We start from the raw sequence: 26,323 nt of genomic DNA on the forward strand, positions 1-26,323 counted from the left end.
CAATTAAAATTACTGTGTTCTGAAGTTAAACTGACACGGGCCCTGCTTCCCATGCCTGCCCCTACTTCCACTGTCTCTGACACAACAGCGGGAGGGGCTTGAGGACAGTAGGACTGCCTCAAGGGGGCTGGCTCAAACTTCAAGGGCCTCAGAAAGAACTGATTACAGACAAAGGCCCCAAGTGAAAATCAACTTTTTGATTATGCCCAACTGTGCGGGAATCCTAAAAAAAAAAAGATACAAGGATAGCCAGGGAGGTGAGGGAAGACTGAATAATTAGTAACTGAATAACCAGGAATTGTTTCTAAATGAAGATAAAGCTTTTCTTAACTGTCATAGGGCAGGATAATTCATTTTGCTTAGTCATATTAAATTGTTACCAAAAACACCAGTTTTAAAATTATATCATTATAGAACTATATGGCAATTACCATAATATTGAAGCCACACCAAACATTAGTCTTTCCCCGGGGAGCCAGAGAGTCAATCTAGATACTGAAGTACTCTGCCAAGTTTTAGAGCACTAGTGACACATAAAATAATGGAGGCCCATCTTTTACTTTATATGGATCGAAAATTAAAAAAAAAAAATTGATGGAAGGACAATGGCAAAAGACCAGTCAACTAGCTTGAACACTTAATTTATTTCTGGAAGAAATTGTTTTTAAAATCTGGTAATAGAAAAATAGTCTTATTAGAGAGAACTCAGTATCTGAATACTTCCAAGTATTACAAGCATCACGTCAAACTATAAGATAACATAATTTTCTGAAACCCAAAAAATAAACACGGAAATTATTCTGCATCTTGAAAACAGGTTTTGTGTGTTGTTTTGTGCGTTGTTTTGTTTTTTTGTTTAACTCACCTGGTCTCTTCCACGGTTTACTTCCAAAGGAAACTAGGCTACAGTACATAGAAACCATGACCACATTACTAAACCCCAAGATATATAGTGTTGCTCTTCTAGGCCTTACAACATAAAGGATATCTACTATGCCAACTCCTTTGGGAAAAAAAACCTCCATGTTGCTTGAGAACAATGATCAACCTCATTCAGTACTGTGTCAGCTACAGAGAACAGCACCAAGGGGACACTCAAAAGAGTCTGCCCATCAGAACACCAACTAATATAGTGAAAGAATATAAGTAATAGAACCCAAGAGCTCCTGATTAGGAGGAAATAGAACTGAAAAAGTTCCATTTCGTTCAAATAGGTTTTTGTTGGTTGGTCCAGGGAACTTGTATATTACTCAAACTATTAAAAAGAGAATTTTCCAAGTGGGGTCAGTGATTTTAAGCATATTTGTCTGCACTGTTCAAAATGGTGGCCACTATCCCCATGTGTTTACTGACCACTGAAATAGAGCTAGTGTGAAGTGATATGCACAAAATACATACCAGATTTCTATTATTTAGTATTTTTAAAAAGGTAAATAATTTCATGGATAATATTTTATACTGAATACATGTTGAAATAGTAATATTTTGGATATATTGGGTTATATAAAATATATTAAAATTAACTTCAACTGTTTTTTTTTTGTTTTGTCTTACTTTTAAATGACCTTGTCATTTAAACCCTCTGGGTCTCAGTTTCCTAATCCCTCAAATGGAGGAGGAGAAAAAAAAAACTGTTCTGCTTACCTTTTCAGGGCTATTATAGGGCTCAAGTAAAATATAAAAAGATCTTTTCTGGATAAATAATACTATTCAAACGTGAGGTATCATTGTGGATCTTGTACAACAGAATTAAAGGATTCTGGCAAACTGAGAAGCAAAAGTATTTCTATTTTGAATATTTTTTTCTTAAAAACAAACAAAAAACCTGAGCTGTGATTCCACAAGCAATTATCACAATTGCCTCAGTTTATTAGTGAAGGCATCAGACAAGTGGCAGACACACCCATGCCAGGTCCATGCCAGGTGCTTTGTTTGTCAGGCTCTGCACCACTTGTCCCAGCTCCTCGACCCCTAAGTACACCTCAGTGGTTAAGGGCTCAGAGTCTGAAGCCAGACTGCCTGGCTTTGGCTCCTGGCCCCACCATTTACAGTGTGACCTTGGTCAAAATTAGTTAACTTCTCTAAAGCTCGGGTTTCTCATCTATAGACAGGAACAAAAATACCTACCTCAGAGTTGTTGTGAGGCTAAAAGGATTTAACTCATATAAAGAGCTTAGGGGAAAAAAATAAAAGAGAGCACGCTTAGGACAGTGCCTAGCATACAGAAAGCATTCAACAGATATTCCCTAGTGCCCTACTCACCCATGCTTTGGCTCCTTTCTCTCACAAACTTGACTCAAACTCACTCCCAGCTCCCAGGTCTTACTTTTTTTCTCTTTTTCTAATCATCTAAAATATCTTAACAGTGCCAGGTATTAGAAACTAAAACAAGGAATAAAGAATTAATAGTTTGATTCACTTATTTTAAATGAGATAATTACTGGTTAGAGATCTTTTCTGTGATTTCTCAGCAAGCAGCACACTGTCTAGAACCCAGGTCTGCTGAATGATTTTTTTAAAAAAAAGAAAAGAGTAAGCTTAAATAAGGGCCAGGACTGTAAAGACAATACCTAACTGCCCTTGATGAGTACAATGCTCCAGGCCTGGTTACATTACCACTTAGGTTACTGAGAAAATTTGCTACTTAGATTGATGAATATGGTCTCTAGTCTCAGAACAAAACAGCCTTTGGGAGACATAACTAGTAAATACTAAAATTTCCAAAAAGGAGGAATGAAATTGGAAGTTTTCTACAACGTAAGACTAATTTAAGCTCGAAATGAGTACATTTAAATCCACAAAGCCTTTTATAAAAATCCCTTCAAGCTTTTAACACAATAACAAAAATATCCATGAACACTGACTTTTAAACATTCTCTACCGAAAGATCCCAATTTGTGTTGGTGCCTCCTTCCAACCCTCAACCATTATATGCTTTCTAGGAACTACAATTACAAGTTTAAAGTAAAGTTTATGCTAAATGATCCCTCTATAATTAACCGATTTCTCATCCTCCTTTTTCCTCCTCACTACATTTCCCTCAAGATTCCATCTAGAAATTTCTTCTAAAAACAGAACCTAGAGATAAATCTATGGTAACAACCTACTACTACTATTGTTAGCCTTCTCTTAAGTACAGAAACTACATTCTTGTGCTATATCAAATTATTTTCTGAGCCTAGAATCAGAAGGTAAGCAAATAGCCATAAGTCTTAGATGTGAAATAGAAGGCTTTTCAAAAAATAAAAAATAAAAAATCATCCATTGATTTCTATTATTAACTAGAGATGTATGGAACTGAAATAAAATAAAAACCATGTAATTTTGTGTCAAAAAATTTTAAAGGAATTTAAATAGATATTTAACTAATAGACAAAATTAGAAAAACTATCATAGTACAAATAGTGCAGTGAGCTTTGTTTGGTGTCTAATTCTTTATATAAGGAGTTGTGTATCTAGTTTTTTATTTAAAATAGAAATTAACTCTGGTTTGAATTTAAATTTCTTTGAAAGACCACAGTTAGAGACTGTTAAATCTGTTTTCTGTATTCATGGCATAAAGACTTATTAAATGCCTTATAAAAACCACCATATTATTTCCAGCTTTAAAGTTCACCTTTAGTTGGTGAAAAATAAAGTAAAAGTATAAGATAATGTTCTATACCAAAAGGATAAAGCCATAGCACCGAGTTTTGGAAAACCTGGGGGAATAAAAAGATTTCAATTCTATTCCTGTTCTGTCACCCTGATGGTGACACTTAACTCATTTTAATGCTTGTGTTCTTTATATATAAAATGAATGGATTAAAACAGATAGTATCTGAAGTCTTTTCAGAAACAAAAATATATAGTTTTTTTCAAAGTGTGCATAGATTACATAAAACAGATAGACTGTTTTTACCATAGTGAATTCATGTTTCAACATTTATATAAATGGGCCTGTCTCCCTAGCTTATGGAGATCTCTGTCACCTACCTGGATACACCTGCTGGCTCCTACTACAGACAAAAGACAAGCTCCAGGAAACTTATCTTAAAACTCCTGTGACTCACAATCTTTCATATGGGCTATAAGTGTGCCAACTTGGGATATTTTTCCTTTTATTTTGTTTTTAAAGAGCTATTTGGTAACAGCCTACAGAAATACCAGCTGTCCTCATTTCACCAATGGGTTGAATTCAAATTCAGTTGTAAGCTGGCTATCTAGAATTCAGAAAGCAGTCTTATTTACAGTGGCATTAGTCTACTAAGCTTAACATTTATTAAAGATATTAAATATTCCTTTAAATATCTAAATATTAGATATTCCTTTATATTGTGTTCAATCACTAGATATTACTTTTTCTATAGGATACATAGGAATCCCTATCAATGCTGAAGATCTGACAAAAGAAAGGGGGAAAAAAAATCCCTCCCCATCTCTCTAATGGTTATGGAACCATATCTCTGATGATGGTTCCAGTGGGACACAGTTGGGGTGAGAGCCTGGAACCCTACAGTAAATGAGGCAGGGATGGAGTGGAAACAGTATGAAGAACTCACTTCAGATTTTGTGAGGGGCCAAATGCCACGAAAATCCTCATTCGTGTGTTAAAGACACTGCCTTGGTGACTTAGATTTGGTTATAAAGAATATAAAGGTAAACTTTAACAATTAGAGTCATTTATTTGTATATGTTACAACTTAAAAATTATACTCACATTACATATTTAAAAATACAATATTTAAAATTTTAAAAGTTCCCATTACAAGAAAAAAAATTCTCCAATTAGGTATGGATATGATTAACCAGATTTACTGGGATGATCATTTCACAATACATACACAAATATTGAATCATTATGTTGTACAAGTGAAAACTACTAAAATGATGTATATGCCAATTATACCTCAATAAAAAAAAAACACTATTTAAAGAAGTCATTCGAGGGACTCCTCTCTTTCTTAGAATTTCCTCAGTAAATACAGTAAATTCCAAATAAACATGCTTCACTATATAATAACTTAAGGCCTCTTCTCTAGTCATTTCACATACATCCTGACTTACCAGCTAAATCTTGAACTCCTTAGAAGCAGGGGATCAACATGGCCTAATGCATCACTCAGATGCTTGCCAAACTAATGATTCTACACAAAGTATACTCAAGCATCTTCCTCAATATATCTCAAGTTTCTTAGAGGCTCTTTTCATTAAGTAACTGGCCTTCACACACCGAACAAAAGTCTGATAAGCCTTCCCCCCAACCTTAGACTTACAGAGGACACAACTTTTTCATAACAAATCCTAAGCAAAGATTGATCAAATTGCAAAGACGATCCTATACCAACAGGCCTCTGACAGAGGCCTAAGGCATTATCAATGCCAAAACTCTATACTAGGAATCTATTCCAAATGCATCTCTTCCCATCACTCCTGAGTAAACAAAAGGCCAACAACAAGGGTCGCCTATTACATCAACTCATCCTCCACACTCTGTGCTCTGTACTCTGCTCTTCCCCAGTTTACTCGCTTCATCACACCTTAAACCCTGCAAGTTCAGAACTGAATTATATTTCTTTTCCCCTTTCTGTGTATCCCCTAACCTGGTTAACTGCTCCCAAAATGTACTCAGCCACTCACTCTGGAACCTAAAAGTCAATCTAGGTTACCCTCCCTTCATATCCTTTCAACAAATTCTATGGATTCTTTTAATAGTCCCTTCACCAATATCTCAGTCTCTAGTTTCTACCCCTTCCAATCCAATTCCACAATTGGCCAAGGTTCTAAATACAATTCTAAAATACAAACTTTTATGTCAATCTACTAAAATGTCTTTGGTGTTTTCCCCAACACCCGATGGCCAAAATGCGAGAAGTGCCAACAGTTATGACCAACCCCTCCAGTCTCATCCCGACATCTCTACACTTGGCTCCTTCCCACCACCACCCCCTGCAATCAAAACCCATACTTTAACACATACAGGCTATAGACACTTAATTCTCAGTTTATACTGCTGGAATCATTTTCCATTCTGCTCCTTATTCACTTGGCTAATTTCTTTTCTAAGAAAACTTCCCCGTCCCTCTACCCCATTTCAGGCTGAGTTAAGCACTTCTCTCTGTGCTTCAACAGATCCCTACCTGCCATAGTTTTGTATCCTGTTTTCCCTACTAAATATGTTGCTCTGGTCTATATCCAGTTCCTAGCACAAAAAAGGTATATATTAAAAATTAAAATCATAACTTTTCATTAGAATACAGAAATGGAACAGTAACGTCACTGGGTCTTTTAGAACATTTTTAAGGTCCTTGAAACGTTGATGTAGCAGGAGATGAGTGCCTAGTTCAGTTAACTGTCATCAGCCTCTAGTATTAATTTGGAAAAATCTTTACAGGCATCTTTTATTTTTCTGCAATTTGTGTTTCTTTGATTACAGTTTTTGATTAATGTATTGGTTAAAGATCTTTTGCAGCATGTATGTCTTAGGCTTATTTTTAAATATCCTAACATAATCTGCAAATTAAAAAAATCAGCCCAGGTACTAAATAAAAAGAGAAAAGGAAATTGACACTTTGTTTCCTATTATGTTTATTACTATTTCCTTTATTTTCTATTATGTGTATGTATTACATTAGCTTATTTTATTCAACTCTCATTTTACAAAACATAAGGAAACTAAGGCCCAGAGAGGCTAAATAAAGTTGAAGGCCACACTGTTCTGTATGCTATGTGGGAGAGCCCGATTTCAAAGCCTCTCTATGCAGCTACAAATTCCATGCTCTTCTCACTATAAAATGATGTATTATGAAAACCTAGGAACACCTAATCGAAAAATAAAGACCTATGCAAAGCACTTACCTTCGAAAAAAATTACTGGCAAAATCAAATAACTATGCATTAAATTGTACACACTTAACAAGTTACTATTAATGCATATTCAAAGACATTAAATATTAAAATGAATCTCCACTGAAGTTAAAACATTAAATCAAATGCTTTAAATAATCCGATAAGAGTAATTTTCTTTTTTAATCTATGTTTAAACTGCTTAATATAAATAATTAGTTTATACATATACTACCTTCTTTTGAGCAGCTTCCTTCTTTTTCTTGTCGTCTTTTTTCTTTTTCTTTTCTTCCATCAACTGTTCTTCTTCTTGCACTAAATCCCTGAACCACACAGTTGCAATTAACTTTCCCAAAATGAATTAATAACAGTAATGTTGCATATAGATTCATTTTCACTCTTATTAGAAGTAAAGACATGGCAAATTATTCTTTTATCATTCATTGAAATAAAACACAACTTGCAACCTCAGTCTAACTATACAGCCACTGCACAGTACTTTTCTTTAGTAAGCCACAAGTAGTAGAGCTTTTATCTTAACGTTATATCAAGGAAGACAACCTAAAGTTAGCAAATTTTACACTGGAAAACAAGCAACTTCCTCCAATTCTAGAATGTAAACAACATCTCACGAGCAGAGTTACCTTGCTTCTGGCCCCAATTATCAATTAGTAGCTAATGGCAATGCCTGGAACCTTCCCCACAATCCTCTCCTGACCAGGTATCTGGGGTATCTTCAGCTCTCCTATAAAGCTCTAAAAAGCTGTATACCTATATTTAGAACACAACTTATTCATAAACAGATGACTTGTATTTTAGCATTATACTAATTTCATATCCTATAAACATTCTATACTGTTCTATCAATACTTGGGAAACAACCCATAATGCACTAACGTAAGTAAGTTTGTTTCAATTCTTAAAATCAGAAATGTTCAAATTTGTCAACAGAACCTCTGGCTCGGGATTTCAAAATGAATGGGCAAATGTATTTGTCTCCTCCTTTCTACTCTCCCTCACTGAAATGATAGGGAAAAGGGTACTAAATCTATTCAGAGCTGATGAATAAACAAGAGCAAAGGAAGCTGCAACCTAAGAATAAACACAAGAGAAGTCTTAAACGGCTGTATGTGCCATCCTCTGGTAGAGCTCCAGAGAGGCTCCAAGATTAGAGCTGGTTGAGCAGAAACAGGCACAGAGCAAAGACTGCATAAGGAATAGAAAGGCCACAACTACTCAGCTCTTTCCATCCACTTTCCATTCCTATATGGCTACACGGCCACAGGTAGCAAATGCATTTAAATCCAAAAAAACAACTCTAAAGTGAAGCCTAACAATCAACACCCTTCACATACACAGGGCTCCCCATCAGCATCCCCCCAACCCTTTCAAGGTAGGGGGCTACTGGGTAATGAAATCTACACAAAGTTGGAGGAAACATACTCAAGTACCTACATTAATTACCCTAGAGTCTAGAACCTAAACTTTCATTCATAATATCAACAGACAACCAAAAATCACGAGATACTTAAAGAAAATCAGTACACAAAGAAAAAGTACCTAACTCTGCCCTGAGGAAGCTTTCCAGAGGAGACATTATGAATACCAGGCAGAGAAGGTTCAAGGGACATGAACTAGACACTTGGGAAATTGTAAATAATTCATTAAGGCTGGAATGCATATGACAGTGGGGATGCAGTAGAAGATAAAATGAGAAACACAGACAAATACATACAAAACTAGAAGGGGTGCTATAGGTGCACTCCATTGAGATTACATGAAACCTAAGTTGGCTTTGCTGATGGAAGAAACTGAGAGAAGACGCAGGGAGACCATGAAAAACAAAATGAGTGACATTATGTAAATTGATGATAATTTAGTAAAAGTTAAGTATACAACTGCTAAAATCAGAAGTTGGAAGAAGAGGATGATAACTGTTGCTGTATTTCATTCCGTTTTGTTCAAAGCAGCACTGTCATGTGGCTAATAGAGTAGCGAAACAGATTCAAGCCAACTGTAACCATGACTCATTCTCTAGCATTCTGTGTGAGGGAGGTAATGAGACTGAGCAAGCTCACTCACTGTAATCCTGGAAGCCAAGGCTGAGATAGCCACAGCATGTGAGAGAAAGAGTAAGTTCATAAACAAAAGCAAATAAGTTACATCATTGTCACGTTACTCAACCAAAGCTGTTTACTAGCTCCAAATACTCAAACTCCTTCAGCCTCAATTTCTTCATTAAAACTGGGGATAAATTACCGTATGCATCTACTTCCTAGCATTTCTGTAAGGTTTAAATGAAGAATGCTTACTTAACACATTTGAGTAAGCAACTCAAATGCCTAGTCAGGAACCCCTCTCACCAATTCTCAGTGGCATCTCTAAGACTGTATTCACTCTACTTTTGTCAAGATATTTAGGGTCACTTATTATGCAGAAACTCAGGAATCTTTAGCATTTGTTCTTTGTGTTTGCCTGTGAATTACAGACAAGTCCTTTTCTAACCTTGTTCTACATCACTATAATTTTACTCTATGGGATGTTCCTTTACTATTTACCCGGAATTTTTTTCTCCCTTCTCAAACTTCATTTTGAAGACTTTTTGATGACATTAGCACATGTTTTCCTGACCAAAAATGGTCTCTTTAGTACTTAAAAAATATTTCCTCAAGGAAATATTATAGTATCAATTGATACCAGAAGCATAAGAGAAAAAAGTTCTCTTCTTCAACACTGTCATCACCACCAACTAACCACACTTTTCCCACATCTCCTTCAGAAAGCCAACTGGAAAAAAATATATAAATATACCCAAACACTTCGACTTTCAGAATTTAAATGCTAGTAGAGTCATTTAAGATATTTGATTCTATCTTTCACCATATCTATCAAAATGAGTAAGGGTTGACGGATTTGGTAGGTCTAAGCTGTCCATGTTGTACATGCTCCACAAAGACAACATTCCAGTCAGCAATCATTCATTCCTTGAAAGTTAGTAGCAAAATATCTCAAATATGCAAGTTCTGGATCTAGGAATGAGAACAAACCTCTGAGTGATTAAAATGTTACAGTGACTATGCCGGGCAGTTTAAATATATTTTCCATTTGTCACTTTTTTAAAACGATAGAGACAGGTTTCCCTTCTATAGATGAAGAAACTGAAGCTCAGAAAGGTTAAGTGACTTGTCCAAGGTCATATGGCTAGTATACAGTGGAGTAAGGATTCAAATCTTGGTTCTCAAAGTCATGGTCCTTCCTTTCCCCTACACCATTATACCTCCCAAAGTACTAGCTCTCTTTTCAGAAGCCACAGAGAATAATCCTTTTCCTTTAGATAGGTTAAGTGACACATCTTCTCACTTTTATCTTTTCTCCAGACTGTGTGCCTCCACAATCCTTTTCTTATTTCCTTCCACCTTTTATAAGAACACTTAAGAACAATGTACTACAGGAAATACAAAGTATTGGAGTTCCAAAAACCATGGGGTGTATAATCAGGAGCAAGAACTGCAAAAGAGTCAAAGACAAAGACTAAACAACCACTGGTTTTAACAAGAGGGGACCAGGCATTGGTGATATTTAAGACAGCAATTTCAGTATTTTTTATTTTGTGAATGTTTGTGGGAGGACAATGTGGAAGAAACAACTAGACCACAACTAGTGAATAGTTGTAAGGTCCATATTTGAGGAGTTCAATAGTTTTGTGGGGCTTGTTTGTTTGTTTTAAGAAGAGAGAGAAGTAGGAGAGTAGCTAAAAAGCTATCAGAAGTGAGCAAAAATGCCTGTCTTTAAAAAAAAAAAACTCATGAAAAATGCAAGGTGCATGACAGAGTACATAGTATTCTACCATTTGTGTATAAAGTGAGAGAGCCTATGTATTCATATTCATCTGTATGTGTCTAAAATGACTCTAAAAGAACACCTAAGAAACTAATAGTAATTGTGGGGGAGGAAGCAGAAGGAACTAAGCATTTGGTCCCGAGAGGAAGGGAGATCTCACTGTATAAACCTTTTCATACAGTATTTTAGTTTCTGAGCTATGTAAGTATTCAAAAACTTAAATATTAAAATTTTTCCAGTATTAATATTAAATTTTAATATTTAAAAAGTAAAAGGCTGTTCTGTTTCTGGTTTGCTCAGAAATTCAGTCATGAATGCATGCTATATTCTCTTAGATTTCTTTTCTGTATCTATTGAAATGGTTACAGAATTTTTGTCTTTTGATCATCACTGATATGATTAACTCTATCGTGGATTTTCTAGTATTGAACCAAGCTTTGCATTTCCTAGTATAAAGCCAATTCAATATATTATTTTTTAAAATAAATTGCTGAGTTTTCTTTCTAATAAAGGCAAAAAACTATAACGCTACACTATTTTTTATACTAATTTCACTGGCAAAAATGTTCAAGAATAATAATATCCAGTGCTGGCAAAAATGAACCTTAAGAGGTTCTTGCTTATATTACTGGTAGAAAACTACTATAACCTTTTGGAAAGTATTGTGGTAACAGTTTTAAAAATTAAAGTTACACATAATCTGAGACTTCCCTGGCGGTCCAGTGGGTAAGAATCCGCACTTCCACTACAGGGGCCACTGGTTCAATCCCTGGCTGGGGAACTAAGATACTACGTGGGGTGGGGGAGGAGGGGAGGAAGGAAGGAAGGAAGGAAGACATAATCTAACCAGCCACCCCATGCTTCAGAATGTGTCTTACGGAAATAAAGCACTAGTACACAAGGCCATATGCGTATGAAGGTTCACTGCAAGGTTCACAAGGGCTGAAAAGCAGAAAAGTTGAATGTCCATCAATAAAGAAATGGCTTTATAATAGCATAGCATATTGTATTGAAAAAAAGTTGATCTGAAGCAATGTCCCTAACATTGTTAAATGAAAAAAAAAAGCAATTTGAAGAACTGTGAACAGTGTTAGCCCATATTTTTTTAAAGTTGTCTGTTTGTATATTTGTATAACTTTAAACAAATTTAAGGAAAGACATGAGGAAATACCCTCCTGAACTAGGACATTACAGTAACCTCACAACTGAACCAACTGTTTAGGGAAATTGTTATGTTTTTTAAAAAGCATATCCCCATGGAAAATGTTATGGTAAACATGCATTATTTTTGTAAATTAGTACCAAAAAAATGTTTTTTAAAAACATCATGTCGGGCTTCCTTGGTGGTGCAGTGGTTGAGAGTCCACCTGCCGATGCAGGGGACACGGGTTCATGCCCCGGTCTGGGAAGATCCCACATGCCGTGGAGCGGCTGGGCCCGCGAGCCATGGCCGCTGAGCCTGCGCATCCAGAGCCTGTGCTCCGCAACGCGAGAGGCCACAACAGTGAGAGACCCGCGTACCGCAAAAAAAAAAAAAAAAAAAAAAAAATCATGTCTAGGATTTGCTTTTACTACTCCAGTCCCCACCCCATCTTCCCAAAAAAGGAAAAGAGAAAAATGAAACAAGATTGACAAAATGTTGACAATTGCTGAAACTGGGTAATAGGTAGTGAAAGTTCTTTATTCTGTTCTATTTTTGTGTATGTTTGAAATTTTCCATAATAAAAGACAAAAATGATCACAAGCCTCCACCCAAATGATTAAAGGCAACAAGGTGGGAGATTAGATGAAGCAGATAACCGTGTGAACCAAGTGTCTTGGGAACAGGAAGAGAATGAGTAAGACAAGTGTCCATAATGGCAGCAAGACAGACCTGGGATCTAGAAAGCCCATCCTGGAACTGCTCTTCCTGATGCTTGGTCGGTTTTCCCTATATTCCCAACACGAGTATCATTAAAAGCAATCTCTTCCAAAGGATACTCCTGTAAACTGCTGTTGGATATGGACTAGCAAGGACCTCTGGTGAACAACTTAAAAATATCTATTAATATTAAACTTTTAAACATCACTATGTTTATGACCCATCAATTTCAATCTAAGCCTCTACAAAAGGAAAGGTACAAAAATAGATACTGCAAAATAATAGCCTAAAAGCCAATCAATAGGGAAAAATTAAACAAATCATAATGTACTCATACCATGAAATACTACGCATTAGTTAAAAAAAAAAGGAGAGGAGTTATAGATTTCCATGGTGTGCAGAAAGGAGTTATTAACACAGCAGGTTTGAGACTGTGATCCTAAGAAAGGACTGTAAGGTTGGCCACTGGCAGGTTGCAAGGAACTTGGATTTCAGGGAGGTTCCCACCAACCCCTAACTGATATGGGTAAGCTTAGTACAAACAGTACAGCTTTGCTGAAAACCTTTTTTTATGGCAGTTGGGAATTTTGGTACACGTTAGGCAGAGGGTACCTACATAACCAGCCCCTAAAAAAACCCCTAGGCACTGAATTTCTAATGAGCTTTCCTGGTAGACAGTTTACATATGTTATCATAATTTGATGCTAGAGAAATTAAGCACATCCTGTGTGACATCACAGGGACAGAAATCTTGGGAGCTTACACCTACCTAGTTTCCTCTGGATTTTGTCCAAGGTGCCTTTTCCCTTTACAGATTTTGCTTTGTATACTTTCACTGTAATGATTCATAGCCATGAGTATGACTATATGCTGAATCCTGTGAGCCTTCCTAGTGAATCATCAGACCTGAGGGTGGTCTTGGGGAACCCCCCCAACAAATGTGGTCTTACAGAAAAGATCTCTAAGACACACTGCTGAGTTGAAAAAAGGTCAAGGTCCAGATCAGTATATCATTTGTTAAAAAAAACAAAAACAAAATCCCATTAAAAAAGGTACACATCCACAGGACAGCAAGGAAGCAGACCCTCAAGGTACCTGGATGATCTGACTCTCTGCATCCAAAATCATTTAATAATAACATACAAAATGTTTAATCAGTAAGAATATGCCTGGGGATTCCTAAAGTCAAGCAGTCTGCTGTGTACTGGGAGAACCCAAGTAGAATACATGGTTTTAAACTACAATTTTGTAGAAACAACAACTGAACACACCCACAATATGGAAACAAGAAATCATTTGGTAGAGGTCATAAGCAAGTTCAGGAAAATAAGACATGCATATGAGCTGTTACAGCTAAGCAAAGCTTCATGGAGCAGTAAGAAGTTGATCTGGGTCTTAAAGAAGAGGCAGGATTTCTAAAGAGAGATGGGCTTTTTCAAGCAAGGGAGCACAAAAGGGCATGGACACCAGCAAAGCATGGAGACCTGTTAGCATGGCAATTTCAGGGTCCAGTGTTGACTGGGATAGAAAAGGGAGGAAAAGCACTGGGTAAAAGTAGGAAATAAATTTGCTCAATAGGGTGAGAAGACTGTTGCAGTAATCCAAGTAAAAGTGCTATGTCCTGAACCATGATGGTGGCAAGTGGAAACGAACAGCAAAGAATAAATCCAATATAATCACAAGAAATTGGAATAGTTGACAATATTAATAAGAATGACAAGAGAGAGACAGGTTAATGACAACTCCAGATTGTAGAAAGCAAAAATTTTTAAATGGAGGCTCTGCTGTTAGAAATGATTATAGAAAATAGGGGGCTACTTTCCATAGGGCCCAACTAGCCTATCAGTCACAACTTACCATGAACCAGCTCACCTTCACACAGAAACCAACTGTATGTTACAAGCTAGTTTTGAAAATAATTTCACATCTTCTGCCAAAAAATGTTGTTCACCTACTTTTTCCCTTACAATTTATTGTTTTCTCCCAGCCTTCCTGCTTCTCCTTTTCCTATCTGCTTCTCAGCCTCTTCTTTTTTCCTCCTTCTTGTCCTCCTATGCCTAAATTAATCACCAAAGCCAGTCTAGCACTACACAACAGGAAGTCACTGGTAACCCTCAAAGCTACAATTTCACCAGATAGTAAAGATGGAAACCAAACTGCTGCAAAAGAGGTTAAGCGTGATCAGATTTTCAAAAATTTAGCCATGATATGAAAAAAAAAAAAAAAACAGGATAAAACTGAAGTTTTTTTTTTTTTAAATAAGGAAGACTAGTACTTATTTAGAAGTAGAAAAGGGGTTAAGGAACAAAGGTATCAGAGAGGGTGATAATAGATGGGGTAACACAAGAGAAGCTTGTTTACAGTCACAGGTAGTTTATACCTGCAAATGTTAAAGTAGTTAAATAAAATTGATACATCCATAAAATGGAATAACTATGCTGCTGTAAAACAGATAAGGAAGGCCTCCATATTCTGATATGAAAGGATCTGAAAGGTATATAGTTAACTGGGGAAAAAACTAAGGTTCAGTATACTATCTTTTGTGTTAAAAGTGGGGAAGAGATAGGAATATATATCCCCCATGTGCTTGTATTTGCATAAAGGAATTCTAGAAGCACACACATACAGAAACTAATAAAAATACCTATTTGTGATAGAAATATGTGGAGAAAAGAGGACAAAAGACAGGGTGGCAGCAACGCTGTGTATTTCTAGATAGCATTTGATTTTGAACCATAAAGCATAGGCAGGTAGTGAAGCACAGACGGCAGTGAAGTCAGCATATCTTCCTCTTAAGAATGAAGAAAAAATAAGACAACAGGATATGATGAGGTAGCAGTGAAGATACAGATGATACATAGTCTGGATATCCTCAAAAAGTAGGAGGTTGAGCTTGAAGGGGGCTTCTACTGGCCTCATAAACTAAGCAATAAAATAATGCTAGTAAAGGATTACAACCCACTGAATAAATGAAGAATCCATGAATCCCCACTGATATGAATAAATGAATGAATGGATGAATTAACAGGGTAAAGGGACAGATCATACAGTAGAATGTCAACTAATGTAGCAAAAATAATGGACTTAGAAAATCACTATTTAGCAATCCATTGACTCAGGCAAGAATCTTGATGAGAAATAATATATTTACATAGTTTCGAAGTACTCCCAACAACATAATTATTAATTACAGAGAGAAAGTACTAACTTTACAGTGGTGAAACCTGACATATACCAAGTAGCTGGTATTCAACTTACCCAAGTAGTTTAAGTTACCATCGCCAATAATGAGATAAATGGACATGATGCACCTCCTTATATGAGGCAATAAGCAAAACAACATCAGTCCTGTGCTATTCCTGCCAAAAACACATAATGTAAATCTAATCAAGAGGAAACATCAGACAAATATAGATTGAGAGACATTCTACCAAATAACTAACCTGTACTCTTTAAAAAATATCAAGGTCTTCAAAAACAAAGACAGACTGAGAAACTGTTCCAGATTACAGGTACTAAACAAACTTGAAAACTAAATGCAGCCTGTATCCTAGATTGAATCTCTGACCAGAAAGAAGTTGTTTTTTTTAAAAATTTGCTCTAAAAGGTATTAGAGACAATTGGCAAAATTTGAGTAAGATCTGCAGATTTGCTATTAAGATTGTACTGAATAATACTTTTCCAATTTTGATAATGGCACTGTAGTTACTAAGAAAATGTCTTTGAATTTAGGAAATATTTATTTTATTTTTAAATTGAAATATAGTTGATTTACAATGTTTCAGGTGTCCAGCAGTGATTCAGTTTATACACAAACACACATTCTTTTTCAGATTCTTTTCCATTACAGGTTACCATAAGATATTGAATATAGCTCCCTATGCTATACAGCAGATCCTTGTTGTTTATTTTATATATAGTAGTGTGTATCTGCTAATCCCAAACCCCTAATTTATCCCTCCCTCCCCTCCCCTTCAGTAACCATGGGTTTGTTTTCTATGTCTGAGTCTGTTTGTTTTGTAAATGACTTGATGTGTACTATTTTTTTAGATTACATATATAAGCGATATATAATGTTTGTCTTTCTCTGACTTACTTCACTTAGTATGATAATCTATGTTTGCAGCAACATAGGTCCACCCATGTTGCTGCAAATAGCATTATTTCATTCTTTTTTTATGGCTGAGTATGTTAGGAAATAAATATTTAAGTTTTTAGGGGTAAAGGGACATCATGTCTCTAAGTTACTCTCAAATGGTTAGGGAAAAAACCAGTATGCATGTAAAAAGAGAATGAGAAAGCAAAGGTGGTTAAATATCACCATTTGAGGAACACAGATGGAGGCTATTCAGGAATTTTTTTTCTATCCTTGTAAAATTTCTCTCGGACTGAAATTATTTTCAAATAAAAATCACAGGTTGAGGATAGTGGTATTAGAATTTTAAAAGAACTGAAACCCCCCACCTTAGTAACAGGAGCACTGTACAGTTTACAAGGTGCTCTGAAGAGATCATCTATTTTGAACCCACAATGCCAAAACACAGAATTTATGTTATTCCCATTTGACACTAAGAGAAACCAAGGATTGGAAGCTCTAAGTGACCTGTACAGTATAAGACAATGGTAAAGGTTGACCCCAAATCTGGTTTGCTAAACTACTCTCCTAAATCTACTCCTCTTTTGAGGCTTAACAATTACTAGTTCCTTCATAATTCTTTCCAACTCATACAAAACTCACCCTTGACCTCTAATTAAACAATGCTCATTTTCTAATTATTTCAGATGTTAATCTCACTCTTCCAAATAGAACTAATTACTGTTCTGCGAACAAAAAGCAGTTCTACTTATATTAGTACTCCAATTTAATACCAATTCCTTCTTCCCTGCTGTTACTAACACTCTAACCCCATCCACCACCAAACATGAACTCTTTTCACTTTCTTCTACCCACATTCTACTTCTTTAAGGACCAGTTTAAATCCAATCTATTCAAACAAGCATTTCCTGGGCAGCACAGCATGAGGTTAAGAGCTCTGGCTCTGATCCCAAAGAGATGTGGGCTTAAATCTCAACTCCACTACCGACTTGTGTAAGCAACTTGTTTAATTTCTCTAACGCCTCCGTCTCCTCCTTTATAAGAGGTCTTAGACTGTACCTCCCTCAGAGGGTTGTTGTGAAGATTAAATTAGGTAATGCAGAGGAAGTGCTTAAGAGATGCACATAAGTGTACACTAAACATTAACTACAAGAAACTAGGTACAAAATATGGCACTAAACTAACGTTAGGACCCAAAAAATGTTGCGACCAAAGAAAGGAGAGCATACAGTAGAAAATGGAATTGACACACCTCTTAGAATGGCTGTCATCAAGAAGACAAGAGGTAACAAGTGTAACAAGTGTTGGCGAGGACATGGAGAAAAGGGAACCTTTGTGCACTGTTGGTGGGAATGTAAATTGGTGCAGCCACTATGGAAAACAGTATGGAGGTTCCTTAAAAAACTAAAAATACAACTGTTAATGGCCCAGCAATCCCACTTCTGGGAATATATCCAAGAGAAATGAAAACAGGATATCAAAAAGATATCTGCACTCCCATGTTTATTGCAGCATTATTCACAAGATATAGAAACAACCTAAGTGTCCATCAATGAATGAAGAAGGTGTTGTATACACATACAAAGGAATAATATTCAGCCTCGAGAAAGAAGAAAATTCTGCCATTTGCAACAACATGAACGAACCTTAAGGGCATTATGCTGAGTAAAATAAGTCAGACAGAGAAGGACAAATACTATATGATTATCACTTATATGTGGACTCTAAAAAACCTGAACTTGCAGTTACCAGGGGCTGGGGGATAGAATTGAGGAGATGTTGTTAAACAGTACAAACCTGCAACTCCTGAAACTAAGGGGAATAAGTTCTGGAAATTTAATATACAGAATAGTGATTATAGTCAACAATACTATGTTATATGCTTCAAAGTTGCTCAGAGACTGGATTTTAAATGTTTTCACCACAAAAAAGAAATGATAATTATGTGACATGATAGAGGTGTTAGCTAATGCTTCAGTGGTAATCATATTGTAATACTGTAGACCCTTGAACAATGCAGGGGTTAGAGGCACTAACCACATGCAGTCAAAAATCTGCATATAACTTTACAGTTGGCCCTCCAAACCCACAGTTCCACATCTAACGATTCAACCAACCACAGATCATGTAGTACTGTAATATGTATTTAGTGGGAAAAAAAAATCTACATATAAAAATCCACACAGTTCAAACCCATGTTGTTCAAGGGTAAACATGCATATAAATATTTCAAATCAGCTGTCAATTATATCTCAATAGAACACACACACATACACAGGCAATGCACTCACTGCTGGGGGGAAAAAAGAAAATGGAATTGATTTTGTTAATCATACCTTAATAAAGTGGGAAAAAATTAAAAAGAAAAAATGGAACTGGATATATAAAAACAATTATTAATGCACAATGCAGAATGAGGTAGATGCCAAACCAAACAGCTCAAGACCCCAGATTCTAGGTTCCAAACCAGACCATACCCAGTACCAAAAGACAAAGACATCACAAGAAAGGAAAACTACAGATCAATAACCCTTGTGACCACAGACTCAAAAATCCTTAACAGAAGACTAATAAATCGAATCTAGCAACATATAGTAAGGACTATATACCTTGCCCAAGAGGGATTTATCCCAGGAATGCAAAGTTGGTTTAACATATGAAAATCAATGTAATACAACATTAACAGAACAAAGGATAAACCAACGTGACCTCAACAGACACAGAAAAAGCATTTGACAAAATCCAACACCCTTTCATGACAAGACAAAAACATTCAAACTAGGAATAGAAGGAAACTTCCTTAATTTGATAAAGGCCATCTACAGAAAGCCCACAGTTCACATTATACTTAATGGTTAAGACTGAATGCTCTTCCTCTAAGATTAGAAACAAGACAAGGATGTTCACTCTTGCCATTCCTATTCAACATTTTACTATAGGTTCTAGTCAGGAAAATTAGGCAAGAAAAAGAAACAAAAGGCACCAAGATTGGAAAGGAAATTATAAAACTTATCTTTATTCACAGTTAATATGGTCCTATATATATAAGTCCTAAGGAATACACACACACACACACACACACACACACAACGGGTTCAGCACAGCTGCAGGATACAGGATCAACATACAAAAATCAATTGGCTAATGTGCTAAAACATGTATGAACCTTGAGAATATTATGCTAAGTGAAATAAGCCAGTCACAAAAGGACAAATATTAGGAGTGGTTCTAGGAACTACTCAAGAGGTTCCTATAACAGTCAAATTCATAGAGACAGAAATTAGAATGGTGGTTCCCAAGGGTAAAGGGGAGGAGAGAATGGGGAGTTACTGTTTAATAGGTACAGAGTCTCAGTTTTGCAAGATGAAAAGAGTCACTGGTAGTGACAGTTGCACAACATTGTGAATGTGCTTAATTTCACTGAAATGTACACTCAAAAATGGTTAAGACAGCAAGTTGGCCATACCAAAATTTTAAATTTTTGTGCTTCAAAGGACATCAAGAAAGTGAAAAGGCAACCCGCAGAATAGGAGAAAATATCTGTAAATCATGTATCTAATAAAGGACTTGTATCTAGAACATATAAAGAGCTCTTACAACTCAACAATAAAAATATAACCAAATGTAAAATGGGCAGAGGATGTGAATAGACATTTCTCCAAATCAAATACACAAATGGCCAGTAAGCACGTGAAAGGATGCTCAGCATTATCAGTCATTAGGGAAATGCAAATCAAAACCACAGTAAGATACCACTTCACACCCACTAAAATGACTATAATCAAAAAGAACAATAACAAGTGTGGGTGAGGATGTGGAGAAAATGGAATACTCATACACTGCTGGTGGAATTGTAAAATGGGTGCAGTTGCTTTGGAAATAGTTTGGCAGCTCCTCAAAAAGTTAAACACAGAATTACCATATGCCCAGCAATTCCACCCCAAAGTACATACCCAAGAGAACTGAAAATGTACGTCCACACAAACACTTGCACACGAATGTTCACAGTATCACTATTCATAATAGCCCCAAAGTGAAAGCAACCTTAATGCCCATCAACTGATGAATGGATAAACAAAATGTGGTACAGCTACACAATGGAATATTTTTTGCCCATAAAAAGAATTAAGTACGTGCTACAACATGTATGAACTGTGAAAACATGCTAAGTGAAACAAGCAAGACAAAAGGCCACATATTATACGATTCTGTTGATATGAAATGTCCAGAATAGGCAAATCCATGCAGAGTATAGATTAGTGGTTGCCAGGGGATGGAGTGATGGGGAGTGATTGCTAACAGGTATGGGTTTTTTTTGGGGGGGGGGGATAAAAAAAATGTTCTGGAATTAGGTAGTTGTGATGATTGCACAATTCTGTAAATATACTAAACCACTGAATCATGTACTTTAAAAGAGTGAACTTTATGGTATGTGAATTTAATCTCAATAAAGCTGTTAGAAAAAAAAATTGAGGGAGAAATTGAAGGAGACATTCAGAGAAGGAGGAACTGAGGACAGGGCAAAAGGTAGAAGGGATAAAGCTAAACAGATAAGCTCAGCACAGACAAGAGTTTGGGCTTCAATTCCAGAGTCACTAGGAAGGCAGCAGAGGTTTCTAAGAAATAGTGAGCGACAGGCTCAGAACTGTGGCTTGAACATGATTCACTTGCAGCAGTGTAGAGAATGCACATTTTCTGTCCCTTTCTATTTTTACCTGGTAAGATTCTCCCTTATATGCCTCACATCACCTAGGGATTCACAAGAAGAATATTAAGTAAAACATATTTCTCTGACAGCCTTTGTATGGTCAATTATCAAAGTAATGCTTAAAAATACATTTTAAATTAGTGCATATTTCACACCACACGGCACTATTTCCTTGTGTTTTAGGGGGATACTCCAAAAGAATAAGAGTAAGAAGGGACCCAAGTCAACAAAACACAGATGTCAAAATTATAAAAACATTCAATATCACTGCAACAAGCTGTTCAATAAATGCTGGCTGACTCAAAACCACTAGTAAGAATAGCAAAGCAAGTGACTTGGTTTAATCTTGTTTGTTATTATACAAATCCAATCAATTGCTGTTTGCAGAAAGTATCTTGTAAGGTTCAAAGTATAAAATTCCAAGTTTCAATCTGTTTTGAACATTCCATCTGAAACGGGAAGTCAGCTGAGTCATGGTCACACAACGTACTACTGCCTAAAATTCAAAATGCTTTTCCCTAGTTACAAGAGTAGAAATGCTAGGATTTCTGCTTCATAACCAGCTCACACAGAGTATGCAATTCATTTTAAAAGTAAGACCACCTTAATATGACATTTAAACTATACAGTTGACCCTCCATATCCCGGGTTCCAAATCCACAGATTCAATCAACCAAGGATCAAAAAAAATTCCAGAAAGTTCCAAAAAGCATAACCTGAATTTGCCATACATGGGCAACTGTTCACATAACATTTACCTTGTATTTACAACTATTTACATAGTATTTACATTGTTATCAGTTATTATAAGTAAACTAAAGATGATTTAAAGTACACAGAGAGGGCTTCCCCGGTGGCGCAGTGGTTGGGAGTCTGCCTGCCAATGCAGGGGACGCGGGTTCGCGCCCTGGTCTGGGAAAATCCCACATGCCGCGGCTGGGCCCGTGAGCCACAATTACTGAGCCTGCGCGTCTGGAGCCTGTGCTCTGCAACAAGAGAGGCTGCGATAGTGAGAGGCCCGCGCACCGCGATGAAGAGTGGCCCCCGCTTGCCGCAACTAGAGAAAGCCCTCGCACAGAAAGGAAGACCCAACACAGCCATAAATTAATTAATTAATTAAATAAAAATAAATAAATAAATAAAGTACACAGGAGAATGTGTACAGGTTATAGGCAAATACTATACCACTTTATATAAGGGATTCGAGCATCCTTGGATTTTGCTATGGGCTGGGGTGTGGGTTCTGGAACCAATCCCCCTCAGATACTGAGGGACAACTGTATTTTCATGTTGTTGGTCTTTTGGGTTTGTTTTTTTTTGAGAAACCATGCCTTAGTTGAATGTTACTTTCTCTCTTTTAAATCTTAAAATCTCCCTTTTACTGACATTATTCAGCTCCTCTAACATCCCCCCTATAACACAATGTTTCTTAATATTTGCAGAGCCATGAGCCTTTGAAATCTGATAAATGCTGAGGATCATCTTTTTTTTTTTAAAAAAAAAGCACACATTCAGTTTTTCAAACTACCTCATACCACCTGTGGTCCCTCTGTGGAATCCAGGATGAGAAACCCTGTTCTGGTGGCACAATGCCACTCTAACTTCATTGGGGTATTCTTTTGAAGAATGCATATCACAAGCCCAGTCCTATGTTTCATTTTCTTACCAGGGTTCAGTTTACTACTGGTGAAAGCCAAAAACACGCAACTTTTATGTCTAACAATAGAAGAGCTACCTTCAGAATAACCCTTCAAAAAACCTGCAATCATTATAGTTGGCCAATTTTAAAAAGACTTGTAATTACTGTAACCTCAACTATTTAAAATTATACCTCAGTTTCAACTAATTGTTTGACATATCCTAAAATGAAAGAAACACTGAGCTAGTGTAAAGGTAAAAGTACTGGGTAAACTTTTAGCTAATTTCCTTCAAAGGGGTCAGGGAGAGAGCCTGATGTGATGCACTGAGAACAAACACATCACCTATGTGATATTCCTGCCAAAAAGGTTCAACCTGAATCTAATCATACAGAAACAACCAGACAAATCCAAACTGAAGCCTGCAAAAACAACTAGACTGGACTATTCCAAAATGTCCATGTCATGAAAGGGGAAGAAATGCATAACGAACTGCTCCTGATGGAAGGAAATTACAGATGACTAAATGCAACCCTGGATTAAGGAACTGAGAGAAAAGAACAAACTACATTTTAAAAGATACTATTAGGGGTTTTCCTGGTGGCGCAGTGGTTAAGAATCCGCCTGCCAATGCAGTGGACACGGGTTCGATCCCTGGTCCGGGAAGATCCCACATGCTGCAGAGCAACTAAGCCCGTGCGCCACAACTACTGAGCCCGTGTACCACAACTACTGAAGCCCGCGCACCTAGAGCCTGTGCTCCGCAACAAGAGAAGCCACCGTGATGAGAAGCCCGCGCTACGCAATGAAGAGTAGCCCCGCCTCGCCGCAACTAAAGAAAGCCTGCGCGCAACAACCAAGACCCAACGCAGCCAAAAATAAAATAAATTTAAAAAAATTAAATAGCTACCCGACCCCCCCAAAAAAATGTCCAAAAAAAAAGACATTAGGACAACTGGGAAAATTTGAATATGGACCAAATAGTACTGTAACAAAGTTAAACTTCCCCGACTGTGATAATTTGATTGCTGTTATGTAGAATGCCCTTGTTCTTGGGAGATACATGTTGTCTTATTTAGGGGTGAGAGAGCATGATAAAACAAATTTGGCAAAATATTAGTAACTGGTAAACCTAGGTGGAGATACAGGTGTTCACTGCACTATTCTTGGTACTTTGCTGAAGATTAGAATGATTTTTAAAATTTTTTAAATGAGAGGACATTTTCTCGATTCTGAGTGAGAGACATCGTAAGTCAATCTGACAAGAATATATACAGCCATATCTATTTTAGTCTTTCCAATTATGGGCAATACTTCTGAGGTTGTCATAAAACAGAACTGTAAAGGACTGTATTTTATACTTGCACACTTACTTCAGATGCCAAAACTCACAAGAGTTACAGAATGGTACTCAGATTTTTTAATGATGTTTATATTTAAAATTTCCAGAGGGTTGTTACACATTTTAAAATTAGGCTTACAGTTTGTGATTCATTTATTCTACCAATTGATATACCACATAGCTGCCAAATAAAGCTAGAAAGAAACCTACTAATATGAAATTGCTGGCCTACAAACTACATCACAGGAAAGCAACAGAAAAGCTTAACAAAATCAGAAGATGATTTTTTTTTTTTCCAGATAAAGTTTGGTGAATTCCAAGAGCAGGGTCCACCTTATCTAGGAAGACCTAATGCTCTGGTTTACTCCTGCTGTCCCTAGTCTTTTCTTATTTAGTATGTCCCAAGTAAAGGTGTCTCAGATAAAAACGTTCCAGTTTAGATGCTACTTTATATGGTATGTAGCATCTTTAACGACTTCTCTTAAATGATGACATTTAATGGTTGGTTTAGGGAGAAAAAAAAACAGCATAACATGAAGCATGTAGTTCTACTTTAGACAACACACCCTACATTATAGTAAATTAGTAAAATGGTCACGAAATATATTCAGGGAATTGTTCTCACATTTTCAGAAAGAAAGGAGAAACCACAGTTATCTTTCTTCTATTGTGCAATATAAAATACTGCCTAGCTGTAAGAACCCTACAGTGAGAGTCAAAAGGCCTGTTTGAATCCCAGCTCTGTCACTTGTTAGAGACTATAACCTTGACCACAGCTTCCTCATCTGTAAAATGAAGGGATCAGAATATTGGCTGGGATCATGGTCCAGACCTAAATATTCAATGATTCTATCACACTGGATATATATATATATATTTTTTTTAAGATAGATAAGTTGAGTTACAAGAGATTTTTTACAACTATAAACTGTAACTTACCATCTTCTCTCTCCAAACTCCTATTTCTGTTCTCACATCTATTCTGTTCAGAGGCTGGGTCAATCTCCCATTCAGCCAAGATAGAGACCCTGTGTATTTACTCCTCTCACAACTAATCACAGACTAAGTAGCTGTCAAACCCCATATTCCACATCTTTAGTATCTCACACTCTCCCCTCTTTTCTGCTACCATTTTAATTCAGGTCTTCATCACACCTCTTGCCCAGATCACTAGTTATCATTTTTCTATCCTATCACCACCCCACCTAAAAGCACCTAGTAGCCTCCCACAATGTAAGATTTATGCAAAAAGTCCTCAACCTGATATTCAAGAAACTCTACACCTGCCCCCACCCTTATATATCAATCCAACTGAACTACTTACTGCTATTTCAAATTTCCCTATACTTTCTGGATTTTGTGCCTTCATTTCTGCTGTTGTTCCTACATTGCCTTTTTCTCTGCCTTTAAAAACTGATTCCAGGGCTTCCCTGGTGGAGCAGTGGTTGAGAGTCTGCCTGCCGATGCAGGGGACACGGGTTCGTGCCCCGGTCCGGGAAGAACCCACGTGCCGCGGAGCGGCTGGGCCCGTGAGCCATGGCCGCTGAGCCTGCGCGTCCGAAGCCTGTGCTCCGCAACGGGAGAGGCCACAACAGTGAGAGGCCCGCGTACCGCAAAAAAAAAAAAAAAAAAAAAAAACAAATCTGATTCCATTCTTTAAAATTTAGTTCCAATGGCGATCTCACAGATCTAGACATTATAGCTCTCTTGTGAATGCCCAGGATACCGACAAAAAGTGACAATTTCAATGGCCAACAGTAAATTAAGATAGTTTACCTCATGTGAGCAACTAAACTTAGCTATTGTGCCAATTTTGTTTAACTGGCACGGGCTACCTGGCATGTTGTCTTGAGGGTTTGCAGTTTAGCAGAGGGAAAGGAGAATGGCAATATAACTTTGTCATTCATTCAGAGACTAGAGTTTCCAAACAGGGGGTCTATACAATGGGAATTTGGAGTTCCGTGGTATTAAAAGATATTTAACATTTAAAGATTTAACGTTAAAAATCCAAATG

At 36.8% G+C, this 26,323-nt stretch overlaps 1 protein-coding gene across 4 annotated transcripts in view; it reads right to left on the minus strand.

The window, feature by feature from the left end:
• TNRC6A (trinucleotide repeat containing adaptor 6A) overlaps positions 1 to 26,323 on the minus strand; it is a 99,224-nt gene that overhangs the window by 69,484 nt on the left and 3,417 nt on the right. For all 4 annotated transcript variants that reach the window (XM_060079019.1, XM_060079018.1, XM_060079016.1 and 1 more), the window contains exon 3: positions 7,061 to 7,148. In XM_060079019.1, the coding sequence (XP_059935002.1) occupies positions 7,061 to 7,148 (88 nt within the window). The remainder of the gene's footprint in view (positions 1 to 7,060; positions 7,149 to 26,323) is intronic.

Source organism: Mesoplodon densirostris, chromosome 16 (genome assembly GCF_025265405.1).
Source record: "Mesoplodon densirostris isolate mMesDen1 chromosome 16, mMesDen1 primary haplotype, whole genome shotgun sequence".
NCBI lineage: Eukaryota > Metazoa > Chordata > Mammalia > Artiodactyla > Ziphiidae > Mesoplodon > Mesoplodon densirostris.